General features: G+C 38.6%; 1 protein-coding gene across 6 annotated transcripts in view; it reads left to right on the forward strand.

The window, feature by feature from the left end:
• Positions 1-13,550, forward strand: part of VPS41 (VPS41 subunit of HOPS complex) — a gene marked incomplete at its 5' end in the record, with an annotated part of 111,984 nt that overhangs the window by 52,371 nt on the left and 46,063 nt on the right. For 4 of the 6 annotated variants that reach the window (XM_082295268.1, XM_082295269.1, XM_082295270.1 and 1 more), the window contains 3 exons: positions 393-455; positions 1,621-1,686; positions 12,179-12,298. In XM_082295268.1, coding sequence (XP_082151394.1) covers positions 393-455; positions 1,621-1,686; positions 12,179-12,298 — 249 coding nt within the window. The remainder of the gene's footprint in view (positions 1-392; positions 456-1,620; positions 1,687-12,178; positions 12,299-13,550) is intronic. The other 2 variants (XM_082295272.1, XM_082295273.1) reach the window with 1 other exon arrangement.

Here is a 13,550-nt window from a genome sequence, read left to right on the forward strand (position 1 = left end):
GAATTTTTAATTTATTTTCTCCTGAATGTTATTCTGTTGTTCTTACCATAGTTAGGTTGCTATCTGTTAAACAGATTTCATCAGCCTAAAGCAAATGGAACTTACAGTTTTTACTGTGATTGTAACAACAACAAAAAAATATTCACAAAAAATGGTGAGGGAAAATATTCACAAAAGTACTTTTGTACTGCTGCAAATATTAGAGATATGTCACAGTAGAAGATCAAGCTGTATCAAATAGCTCTGAATTGTTAATTGTGTCTTCCTTTAGGAAAAAAAGATGTCACTGTTAGCATTCAAATTCATCTTCTAGTTGTTAGGTTTTTACTTTCAGTGTTAATTGTTCAGTGTAAATTAGGTAAATACATTTGGTTTTCAATACACTTTTTCAGGTGCAAGTGTTTGGATTATATTCAGCAGAAGAGTTTCATGAAACATTTGACTGTCCTATTAAAGTAAGTGCTTGTTTTAATCTTTAGTGTGGTGGTGGTGTCTTTAATAACAGAAAGATCACATTCAATCTAAATGAGAAAGAGGAATACCACTTCCTTACAATGTTATTTAAGTCACTAGAAAATAGTTTTCTATCTCAATATAAAAGCTTTTGATCTGGTTAGGTGGAAAGAAAGCCAATCTTGGTTTTGTAAAAAAGTATTATTGACTTTTTCAAATACAAAAGGGACAGTTAAAGAGAAATTGTCCTGTTTCAGGCATTACCTATCCCAATACATTTCTTTGTAGATTTGTGATACAAATTCTGAGGGTTCTGCTAAATGTGAGGTCAATATTTTGGAACCAGTTCATATCCATTAAACCTGCCTCAAAATAAGGCAATGGGCAGTGATATTGATGTATCCTATCTGAAGGGAAAACTTGAGTTTAACTCGGCTTTAGAGAAGTTTGTCTGCCTGGCTGTTGAAAAAAGGACCTCTAGTAGGTCTATGGGAAAATCTAGTACTTTTTAACAAGAAACATTTCTTGCAGGAGAAAAGGTGATGCGCATAAATGTTTGCGTTTTGCTACTTGGTGTCTTCAGTGTTGCAGCTGCTCTTTAGAGCGCGGGGGGGGGGGGGGGGGGCGGGGCGGGGGGGAGGGTGGGTAAAGGAATGAGTTCATTAACATTTCACGAATGCCAGATGCGACTCGCTTGCCTCCTAGTGCCTTCACTGCTCGTACAGCTGGATCTCCATACTTGACATGTAACACATAAGGCAAAGAGACTGTGTAAGATACTACACAGTGTTGTCTCTGACAGGGCTGAGGTATGTGTGCAGGCAGGCCCAGACCAGATTTAATTGGGGTAACTCTTGCTCACAACAGTCCTGTTCTGTTTGGTCCTAATTCTGCTGCCTGCTATACAGAAAAGTAGCTATTCAGTGTAACATGGCCCTCAATGTCACGCTTGTCATACAGCATATAATATGAAGAATTTTCTTCTCTTCTAGGAAAAACAAACAAACAGTTGTCTGAAACAACTAGGTTTTACTTCAGAGAAAGAACTCAGCTGTAATACTTGATAATTGACAGAGGGTTATGTAGTTTAAAAAGTGATGTGGTGCTTAATGTAAACTCTTATTTAAGCCACAATCTTCTCTTTCCCCCTTCCCCCACCACCCCCAGATTGTTGCTGTTCATCCTCATTTTTTAAGATCCCACTTCAAGCAATTTGTAACAGGAGGAAAAAAGGTAAGCAGTCATAATGAACTTTGGCTACCTTTAAATAGCCTTTTGAAATAGCTCAGAAGGCTTTTAACACCTAGAACAAAGACTTCTGCTTTTTCCTTCTCTTTGAGCATTGTATTCTAAAGCATTGTTAATTAAAAGTGATTTCAGGGGGAGAGAAAGTGCACTTTTTATGTTAGAAACATGTTGCAACAAGTTGAGATTCAGAGTAGAAATACCATTCTGTCTACATAGCCTGAAAAAAAGTCATTTATATTTCCTAGGCCAGATTTTCTCTGTTCTAATTTGTTGAAGTGGGAGCAGAAGTTAGACCTTAATACTGATCTTTTACAAAGCATGTTGATCTTGTGTTACCTGTGGGTGATTTTTTGGGGTGGGGTTTTGTTTGTTTGTTGGGAGTTTTATTTTAAGGAAATAAACCTAAGTATCTTCATCGACTCTTGTCCATGGTGAACAGTTTTGTTGGTTTTTTTTCAAATGAACTAAGGGGAGTTCTTGGTATAGTAGAGCTCACCCCATTCTAAGCACTTATATCTCTATACAGATAGGTAGTCTTCTATTTGGATCAGTTGGTGTTTTAAATGTGCATTAAGTGCCTTATTAGTGTAGGATACAATTCTGGCTTCCAAATTGCAGCTCTTTCCAGGTCCTACAAGTACCTTATATCACATCACATTGCATATTTTCAGTCAAAATATGAAAAGTTTTATTTGGAACAGTTTCTTGAATTCATGGAATTTTCTGTTGCCTTCTGTTACAAATTAAGGATGAAAATCCTCATAGATGCATCAAACTAAATGCCATTGCTCTCTCTTACCAGCATGTAAGAACTACAGACTTCTAGTGCTGAATACATCTTAATTTTCATTAACAGTTCAATATCTTTCAAAGCATAGCTGTGCTTTATTTATTTATGTGGCGTGTGTGCTTGACAGCTTTTTCTGTCTGGTAGAAGTTGGTGTTGTCCTTAAAATAATGCACAGTCAGTGTGTGTCTGTGTCAGCCACCAGTTTGTGAAGCTTTTTAGTGCTGATAAAAGGGGCATGGAAAGAGAGAAGCAAGGAATTAATAGAACGGGGCTCCGTCAGGTGGTAAAAGATCTTGCATTCACCTGATGCCACACAGAAAAAAACATCAGGGAGTTAACACATTCTCTTTGGTTATCTTTGATTACTTGACAGGTTGTTTTATATTCTGTCCTCTGGGGAATGGTATACTCATTCTTAATGCATTCATGCTTTGCTGAGGAACTTTCCTCCTTAGAAAACCTTTAATTGACATCTTATCATAAGGTATTTAGCATTGAAACAAATGTCTCTTGACATCTGTAATTTGATTTTATTGGTACACAAAACCAACAAATAAAACCTCTAGCCTTGTGGTAGAAACCTTTCCCCTTCTCTCCTTTCCTCCAAGAGGAGCATACGTACTTTTATAAAAACAACAACAAAATGCTTTTTGAAAATTCAGGAAGCTAAACTCCACCTGATAATATAGCTACTTCTTTCTTTTTTTTTTTTCTGAACATTTACACCTCTCCTTAACTATGAAATCAAAGAGTAGTATGGAGGCAGCAGGCAACGGGGAGCTGAACACAAGAGTGAGGAGAAGCAGGCTGAAGCATACAGCCTCAGGCTGTGGACCTCACCTCTCTCTCCCTGTGTCTGGAGATTGTGCAGTTGGGGGAGCTCCTTCAGGGAGGGGGACAGGTCCTCCTGTGGCTCCTGAGGTCTGTGCACTTTTAGCCTTTGCATGTATACAGTGACTTCATCCCTGATAGCTGGTAGTGGTGGGAGGCATGTTGCCTTTGTCCTCATCCACACCAAAGTAAGGGTAACAGTAAGAGTATCCTCATTTTGGATCAAACTTAAGAGAAAAGCTTTGCTTAAAGCTCTCTCATGCTATGCTCCTTGCCTGAGGTGCATTAAAAAAACATAGTGTGTATCATGTGAACTCTTAATCCCAAGGCTTGCTGGGTCTATCTTTGTTTTTGGTTTCTGGGAATAGTGACATAATATATATAAGCATTTTTAAAGTTTAGTGGGGTTTTTTGTTTGCTTCTCCTTTATTTTTTTAGAAAAATATTCTTCATAACAATATAAAATGTGTAAAAAATATACTTTTCCATTCCAAAATCCACTGCAGGGCATCCTGGAAATGTTCTAGAGACAGAAGGGGGAAAAAAACCCTAGCGACATGCTTCAGGGATGCACAGTGCAGGTCCTCAGTTCCCTACACAGGTGGATGTCTGGAACTTGGGTGAATTGGCTGTGTAATACTGGGGTTTGCTACATCTTAGAAGCTCAGCCTGACCTAAAGCTGACTTCAGAGCAGTGTTCCCTGGGGTAACTGGGGTAATCATTGTGAATTGTTGTAAGCTTAACTCTACTGTGCATATGTTTATATGGTTGCTTAACTTTGCTTAAGTAGGCATGTAGAAAAGCTTTTCTCTAAAATGTATTACGAACTAATTAACCTATTCAAATTGTTTGCTTACTAAAACACTAGTTTTTAAAAGAAAATAACTTCTATTAAGCTTGAGATAATATCATTGCCTTCTGTTTTGGGTTGGAAAAGCCTATTTCACACATTTTTTTAGTGAATGATTATTATATGTGCCTAGAAATAAGACAGGTACTGTGGAAATTGACACTATTGCAGTGAGAAGCATTAGGTACGTACTAAAAGAAGGTGCTTCCCTATCTCCCTCCTGATCTCTGCAATTAACCATAGCTCCATTGTGCAGATTTGGCAGATGATAGTAACCCTGAAATGATGATACTGTATATTGTAAATAACAGGGCATTTCTGTCCAAAGCAGACAATAGAGCTTCAAAGCAAGGGAAAAGACAAATACTGTGCTATTGAAGGCCATAACCTTCTACCTTTTAAAAAAGGGTCTAATCTCAAAAAATAACAGGGTAAAAGCCAACTAAATGAGGGTGGTAAAGCTGAAAACAAGGTGTTCTTGATTTAACTCTTAGAGTGCTGGTCTTTCCCAATACATCAACTAAATGAACGTTATTGTGAAGTTCAAGTACCCATTATGTTGTGAGGGTTAAAAAGACAGAACTAACAAAGAAAGAAGACTGAAGATTATTTCAGTTCCAAAGTCAAGGTATCAGTTACTGTGTCTTATGTAACGATAACTTAGGCGAGCAGGACAAGTTGAGATTACTCTCTCGGCAGAGACATCATCCCTATTAATGTCAGTAACTAGACACAAAGGTTTTTGTAGTGAAATTCTTAGGAGAGTGAGTTCTCTGAAATGATTGAATCACTCTGCTGAATGTGTGCTATTGAAGCGGTTTCTTGAGGCTTCTCTGCCTAGCATGGTAGTGGGGACCCAGCACAAATAAAGCAAATGTATTCTGAATTATAGGAGTAGAGTATTGCGTATCATAAAGGATACGGAATATTCAAAAGGAATGGGTCTCCTCATTTGCCTAGGACATATGATTTGTATAATAAGTATTGATTTGCATATCCAATCTGAACCATTTTAAGGGCTAGAGAACCAAAATAAAACTGCAGATTTACCATGTGACTGTCAACAGTCTCATCTCTATATATCTATCTGTGTCTGTATCTATATAATATATTCATGGGGGTTTTAATACATATATATGTGTGTGTTTGTGTGTATATATATATATATATATATAGGAAATATATATATATATTTAAAAACATTTTTTAATATTGTATGTGTTTCTATTGCTGGAGAAGATACATTATAAGAACTGGTTTTTGAATACAGGTGTGTCTGATCATGTTTGTCCCACTTATCCTCCCAGGATTAACATTTAAACATATCAGTGCTTGTGTTTAAATGTAAGACTCTTTTTTTCTTTGTCTTTTATAAAAGCAGGGAGAACTTAGTGTTACCTGGGGCAAATTTCTCATTTTAAAAAGAAAAAAAAAAACTATTTCAGTGTCAGAATCCTGGCCTGGACCCATGGTACCTTCTACCTGAGATGCAAAACAAGACAGTCTTAATTTCTTTCCACTCCAGATGGAGCAACAACATACACAGAGAAAGGATGGTGATTGCAAACGGTGCACAAATGGGAAGAGAAACAGCATTCTTGGGGATCTGTGACTGCTATTAGGGGTAGTGGAATTTGTATGTTAAAGTCAAGTCTGCCAAGGAGTATCTCAGATTTTTTTTTTAATTGTTGCTTTTTAGTGTCAGCAGATGCACTTTGCGTGGTGAGTAAGTAGATGACCTTACCTCTGAACCCTCTGACATGTACTTCATAATAACTGAACTACTTTGACTAATTATTAAATTGTCAGGATGCTGTTTGCAGCACAGTCCATTTTTAGAAAGCAGATAGTCAGCTGTTTGGCATTATGTTGGGTAGAAGAGTACCAGACAAGAAAGGCAGATTGCTTTGTAAGCTACAAAATGTCAGTCAGTAAATACTCAAAGGTCTGATTTAAGTGAAAAAGGAGTAAATACTATGGCAATTTCTGTCCATGCATTGGATAATTTACCATAAGTAGGAAACAAACTGTAGCAGCAAGCAAACCACAATAATACCGGTCTGCGATGTCCTTGCTGCAATGTATAATGCCCAGATGTATCCCATATTATTGAGCAGATGAGACTTTGATATGTAGTATGTCCTGTTTGCTTAATAAGCATTTTTTTTTTTTTGCTTACATTACTTCTTTGTGGGTATTTGGATATGCACTTCTTCTTTATCACTGAAACAAAAATTCTCCTTGTGCTGTAATAAATTTGGTTTGTGTAAAGTGAATGGATCATAGTCCTATGTGCATGTAATCCATAGTTGTGTATTTTTCAAATGTCTGTGTAGAACCCTTTTTTTCATTGCCTGAGGTGGCAAGCAAAGAGGATCCAAGTATATGAAATGTATGTCTCTGCCTGCAAGACTGCAGGATTTGCTTTTCAAGGTGTTAATTCTGTAGCTCTTTGTGAATAGGCAACAGCTGGAATGTGGCAGTTGAGTTATTAAAAGTGAAGCCTAATAAAAGTCCAATGGCATTTGTTTGTATTAAGTATCTCAAAATTTCTAGCTTCTCTGTCCATGAACTACAGCAGTAGCTCCTGTTTCATCTCTCACTGTTGCCATCGCATAACCTCCCGATGCTGCTGTCTGCCTCTGCCTCCTTGCTTGATTTCCCTTGACTGCACTCGCTGCCCTCCTCCCTGTTCACACCCCAGCTCCTTAGACAACATTTTGTGACAAAATCTTGAAAGCTCATCTTCAGCTGAAAGCTTGAGGCTTACATTATTCTCTGCCTTGTTTGAGCTCATCCAGTCCATCGTCTGTTTCAAATAGAAAGTGTAATTTTTTATTGCTGCTATATGTTTTCCTAGGGATGAACTATTAAACAGTAAGTCTTCATGCAGCATGCTGTTCTGTGTTACTCTCTGGTATCTGTTAATCTTGGCTGTGTCTGTAAATACTGGTTTTATGCTGAAAACAATAACTAGCTCTAGTGATCACTTGTAACCATGGAAATAGCATCTTAGGTTTTGTGGTCTTGCCTAGCTGAGGTGAAAGTGGTGACAGAGGTGCCAAAACATGGGACAAATGCCACAGGTAGGCTTATCTTCACACTTAGACAAAGAATAGGACAAGGAAATTACTTGTCCCTTAAAAGGGACTTTTTTCCTAATTTTAATTTTGTGAAATAAAAACTAATCCAACAGTTCTGCAGAAAGGAAGTGAAAAGTGGCTCTTCAGTTACAAATTGCAGTTTAAGCCTTTTTTTCTTCACTTCACTAAAACTTCTTCAAATCTTTACATAGAAGGCGTGTCTTGTTTTGAAAGACAGGTGTCTGCTAAGGAAGGCAGAAGCCTCCCTTGGAATGGAAAATATTACCCCCTTCCCTCCAAATTATTATAATTTTGAAATTAAGGGGCTTTCAGGCAAAGATATGGGAAAAGGAATAACTGTTCTTTACTAGTATGTATAACAAGACAAACAACAACGATGGCAGCAACAACAAACGAAACCAGAAACCCAGTACCAGCCTTCTCTCGGCTGTCAGGCCCTTTCCCCTTTGCTGCAGTCACGGCCGCAGCCGGCAGGGGCGCTGGTGGCTCCCGGCCGGGCAGGGCAGGTGCGATGATTCCCCCGCGGCTGCAGGGGGCGCTGTGGCGCGAGCTCAGCCACCTCTCCACACGGGTAATGGCGGCTCGGGTGGCTAGCGGGAGGGAAAAGAGGCTTCCTTTAGGAAGTCACAAGGGAAGCTGATCCTCGTGCTCCCTCTGGACAGCAAAAGGAGCTGTAGCAGGAACCTCAGAGTAGCAAGCTGGGAAGGCAGGGATGAGCAAAGTCTCAGAGTGGTAGACGAGATATATCAGACACTCGGCAGCTGTGGCAGGCGCCGCGGGGTGTCCCGGCTGGCCGGGGGTGCATGGCTATAGTGTGGCAAAAAACCCGGAGCAGTGGCAGAGAAACGGCAGGGCTGGGCAGCGGCAGCCCGGCTCCCAAACACAGCCAGGAGAGGCTCCCTTGGAGGGGAGGGGGCTCGGGGATCCCAGGGTTTCCCCTGAGGCACCTGAGCAGGTGGTGAAGGGTCCTTTGTTTGGTGAGGTAGGGTGTTGATAAGGTCCCAGTTCAGTGGCTGCTGTCACGAGCAAAGGCTCACCCCACAGCCCAAGCAGGACCGGGCTGGGCTCTCGCGATGGCAGCGCATTCCCTCCCCAAAGCAGCAGTTCCCACCGTCCTCCTCAGAAGCCAAGAGGCAAGAAAAGTAATAGCTGCCCCAGCCCTCTTTTCCCCAGCCCAGTTCTCGAGTATCTCTGCCCCTCAGAGAGAAACCCTCAGATAACAGAAGTGCAGCCAGATGCCCTCCTCCCGTGAGTTTGGCAACTTCTTTTGTCTCTTAAGTACCTGGTCGTTATAGTTCCGTAGCACCAAAATGGGCGGAAATTCCTTAAGGGAAAGAAAAACAAAAGGGAAAACCCTAACCTCCAACAAGGCTATGTTGAAACAAAGTAGTGATGCTAGGCATCGGTAAAAGTGTGTTTCCTTTGAAATTTCTGTGAGAACAGACATCTTTTATTTCAGTGTATTGAAGCTACTAATTGGTAGTGAGAATACATTAAATTGAATTACTTCACCATGTTGATACTACCAAAGCTGCAATCATTCACCTCTTTGTTCAGAGGATTGGGAATTCCTGTACATAGTATAAGACCAGGATTACGTGTAATTAGTGTTAATGCTAATTGCATGACAGGCTGCATTAAATCCAAGCACTCTATTCTCTTTAGCAGATGCACTCTAAAACAGAGTTTTGAGCTATTTTAGGTGGAGACTAATCTCCTATTAGTGAAAGATATGAAGAGACGTATTCACTAATCCAAGAGAAATATATCCGCTTATTTTTAGAACCAAAAAGTGTCCTGCTCCATCCTCTTGTCTCATACATTTCCGTGTGTCATTTTTCTTAATGATCTGGTGGACAATCATAAGCAGTTAAGAAGACTCACAAAATAATTAGTGAGCTAGCAGAAGATTGCGATGTACTATGAAGCAGTGTGGGTGGGGACCTTGAAGTTAAAGGTTATTTTATTTTAGCTGTATTATCAAATTGCGTGCATGCAAGATACACTGGAAGTGTGTTCTAAGCACAACTGTATTGTATGTAACAAAGTACTAGAAAGTTTTATGAGCCAAATGAAAAATGGGGAAAACAAACTCTATTGCAGAGAAGGCAAGAAAGTGGGATTTTGGCTGCTGTTGAAATATAAGTACTGTGAATGCTGACTACCATAGTACAGGATTTATGGCAATTAAAGTCCTAAAATATTTTTCCCCTACCAAAAAGAGAGGGAGGTGGTAGGAAGAACCCCTCCAGAAACTGTGGATTTCTTCTTACATGTCTTCTTTTGAAGTTTTAAATTACTTTCTGGTGTGATAAACATTTCAATGTGGAGATGAAGACTAAGAAAGAAATTAGTCTGCTTATTTTGAGAGAGATGCCTTCAGTAGACAACCATTCCAAAACACATAGGAAAGTTCTGGGTTCACAAATTCAATTTCCAGGTGTCATTGCTCTAAGAAATAATAAATAAATCACAGTATATATATATCAATAGCACACAGATAATTGCACTGGAGATAAATTAGTTAAGCATGTTTTGAGAATAAATATATTATTTTTTTGAAGCCACAGTGTGGAGTGGCCTTTGGCCTCAGTGTTGGACCTATTTCAGCTGCTGATCTGAAACAGGGAATTCAGGGTATTACAGTGATTCAGATTCATTTTACATCCTTATTATAGGCAATATCAGCCTGTTGTCTTCTACTGCCTTGGTCTGAAAATTTAGTTGTGTTCTTAGAGTTGAGCACAGACTGAAGGATTTTTCAAATTATCTTCTGTCTTCACCAGTTCTTTCTCAGATCACTTACTTTTCCTTGCAGTTTGTTACTCAAGAGTCATGAAAAGGCATGATGTTCACAAACCATGAATAACAAAAAAGATGCAAAGTGTCATACCAGGTTTGCTCTGGATCTTGAGTATAATAAATTAATTTAAATCATGGTTCAGTCACAAGCAGAAAAAATTCCAAGTACAATTAATATAATTGACATCAGCCAGGTTTAACCTTTCATATCATCCACATCAGGTTTTGCATCTTTGTCCAGTAAGTCACAATGCAAATACCATATATTTTGCTGCTGTCTTTATTGGATGGCATTGAAAGAAGCATCCAAGCAGCAGTTTTTCTTCTGTCCAGCTTCTCTTTAGGGGTTAGTAAACTAGGAAAAAAGTAATTTTCAAATCTGGATTAGCATAGCACTTAGTTTTTAATGACATCTTTAGCATCTGAGTGGAGATTATTGATTTGCGCTGAGGGCTGCTCCTGTGCTTAACATCTATCTACCAGTCTTCTAATGGAAATCCCTCCATATAGCACTGCCTTATGAGCATAGATGTTAGCCTGTTTTCAGTGGCTTGCCCTCGTAGCTGTAAAAATAACATGTTCTGTGAGAGTTACTCAGTAGCTTTTTCGTATGTGGGAAGAAAAATCTATACTGTCTAAAAGGTGTGCCTTCATGTGACCTATGTAAAGGACGCAAAATCACTTTGCTTGTGTTTGATGTCTGCAGCTCACTTCACACAAAAACTTCTCAATAGACTACCCTACCTGGTGCTGGCTTTAAACTCTTGGAGAAAATACTTGTCTTCTGGTGCCATCTGCTGGCTTTAGTAGGAGAGAGAGGCAGTCTGATAATTGCCGTTAAAATCTCGTATTTTGCTAAAAGATCTTGTTTTAAACAACTAGTGTCCTAACATTTGACGTATTTATCCAAATACAAGTGGCGGGAAACCATATATAAAAAAGTGAGTACAGTTGGATCTTAGACAGGAAATATTAGCAACAAGAGTACTCCATTTGGGTTTTAGCATGGTAGAAATCCTTGCAGGCAGCTATTTCACACCTTCCAGTGTGAGGTGTGAGCTCAGGTCCAGGTTGTGCATATGTTCATATGTGGGCGTACTCATGCGAAAGTTAGCAGGGCTGATACCTTAGAGTGTGGTCTCTGTAGATGCTTCGGCTCCTGACTTAGGTATCCCCTCCAAGTGCTGCACTTCGCATCTCTCAGAGTGATTCCGTGTAATCCTATTAAATAACTTTCTGAAACATACAGAATCAGAATACACTGATTTGGAAGGGACCCACAAGGATCATCAAGTCCAGCTCTTAAGTGAATGGCCCATAAATGGATTGAACCTGGGACCTTGGTGTTATTAGCACCATGCTCCAACCAACCAGTTGGACTGTCTTTCTGTGCAGACTTTCTGCATGTAGATGGGTTTTTCTTTGCTGCTGAAAAGCATCTTATAACAACTCTTATGCATTTAGATATTCTAAAATACCTTCCTTAGTTGCAGAACCTGGGATTACCAATGACACAAGTTTTACAATCAGCAGCATTTGTGGTACAGTGCAGTTTGCAGATGTGGGACTAAAACACAACATCTCTAGACCCCTATGGAAGGCTGTGTAGTTCTGCATGGAGCCAAGAAAAAGGTCACAGGCTTGGGTATCTTTGATAATTTTCTTTCACTACCTAGTTTTTTTGGCGGTAAGCAGCCTATGATGAGATCGTTGGATCTCGAGATCGTGAGGTGACCTGGTTTCTTTACCAATTTTCTGAAGTGTTGTCACTAGTGCTGTAGGCTTAGGTTCTGAAATACCTTAATTTCTTTATCTTTAAAAGGTAAATAATTATAATTACTATTCCTTGGAGAAACTTGATGAAAGGCTTTCCTCTTAATATTATTGAAACTTAACTGGAATTCTGTAATATACAAGATGCTTGATGTACATATACTATATCAGAATGTTTGATTGTATTTGCTTTTGTTTTGTGATAGGTGTGTATTTTTCATTGCCCTTAAATGCAAACAGAGTATGGAATAATGAAGAAAAAATAATTCCCATGTTTGCATACTGCACTGTGTCACAGAAATATTTATTGTTGCACTTCTTCATAGTTGCTGTTATATGAAAGAGGGTGGATGAATAGATGGAAGCCTTCAGTTTTACATGAAGGAGAAGGAAATATAAGAAATGTAAAATGGAGAGGACACTTAATTGCTTGGGCTAATAATATGGTAAGTATTTTTCACCTCCATTACATGAACAAAAATATCTCTGTGTTGCACTGATTATTGAAATTTTTCAATGCTAATTGCCAAAATATTCAATTGAAAAACTGTGCGTTTGTAGAATTGGGTACAAAAGGCATTGAAGGATGGTGGTTTATATGTCATTTCTTGGTAGAAATTTCTTCCATTGTTTCGTGCTGGTTAGTCAGAGTTCTCCAATATGATTGCCACTTCTGAAGAAATTAGGAAAGTAGCTCTACATACCACTGTGGTGGTCACTACTGCACACTATTGCTAATTAGAATTTTGATTAGTGCAACTTATTGAAGCAAACCAAGGAATGAATGCCAATGTAATTCTTCTTTATAGAAATAATAAAGTATCTCCACTCCCTGCCACCCCCTGAAAAAAAGTAAACTGTCTGGATTTTGTAATTTGTACTGAAATGACATTATTACATGCACTTTCAATGTTGCAGATTATAAAAAAATATAGTAATAATTTCTCATTTTGTTAGGCCACTAGAAAAAGTTAGACTTAGGAGAAAATAGGCCCCTTTTGTGCGAAGTGTAATTTTATAGGAAACCACTGCGTTCATTCTGAGTGTTGCATTTCACCTATCACTGTATATCTAATTGATGGCTCTATGTTTTTGAGCAGTGAGGGATATGTTTTTAAGTGTGTATCATGTCTAAATTCCAAAGTATTTTTTAAAATATGGTGAAAGTACTTCTGAAACACTAGCTTTTTTTTTCTTCTATTGTTTTTCCATCCTAAAGGGAAGCATTTATTAAAATATTTTAAAGCCATTGTTCTTTTCTATCTTTCAAAACCAGTTTGATGTGAAATTGTTAGAGATGGACCTTTGTTTATTTGCTTCCCTTTAATAACTCTCTTAGAATGGAAACTTCATGGAGGGCTTGACTGATATAACATTAGGTTTTTTGAAGGTTTTGTTCTTTTCAGAGCCATACAATTAAATACATATTTTAGGTATATGCGGGGGATGGATAGGATGAGAGCTATCCCTAGAGATGATGTGCCAATCAGAACCCAGAATACTAATAAAACATTGAGAGCCATCTGTCAGAGACAAAAAGCCATGGTCAGGGCCTATCTTTCAAAGAAAAATGAAATTACCTCCTCCAAAAGATTAATATATTTGGTTATTGCCCTTTCCCTTCCCCCTTTAACTTTTTAAACTCCGTTCTCTAGCAAGGTTTTGTGTTAAACTTCTTTTTTTCAAAATCAGAGAAAG

Source organism: Coloeus monedula, assembly GCF_965178545.1.
Source record: "Coloeus monedula genome assembly, chromosome: 1".
Classification (NCBI taxonomy): Eukaryota; Metazoa; Chordata; class Aves; order Passeriformes; family Corvidae; genus Coloeus; species Coloeus monedula.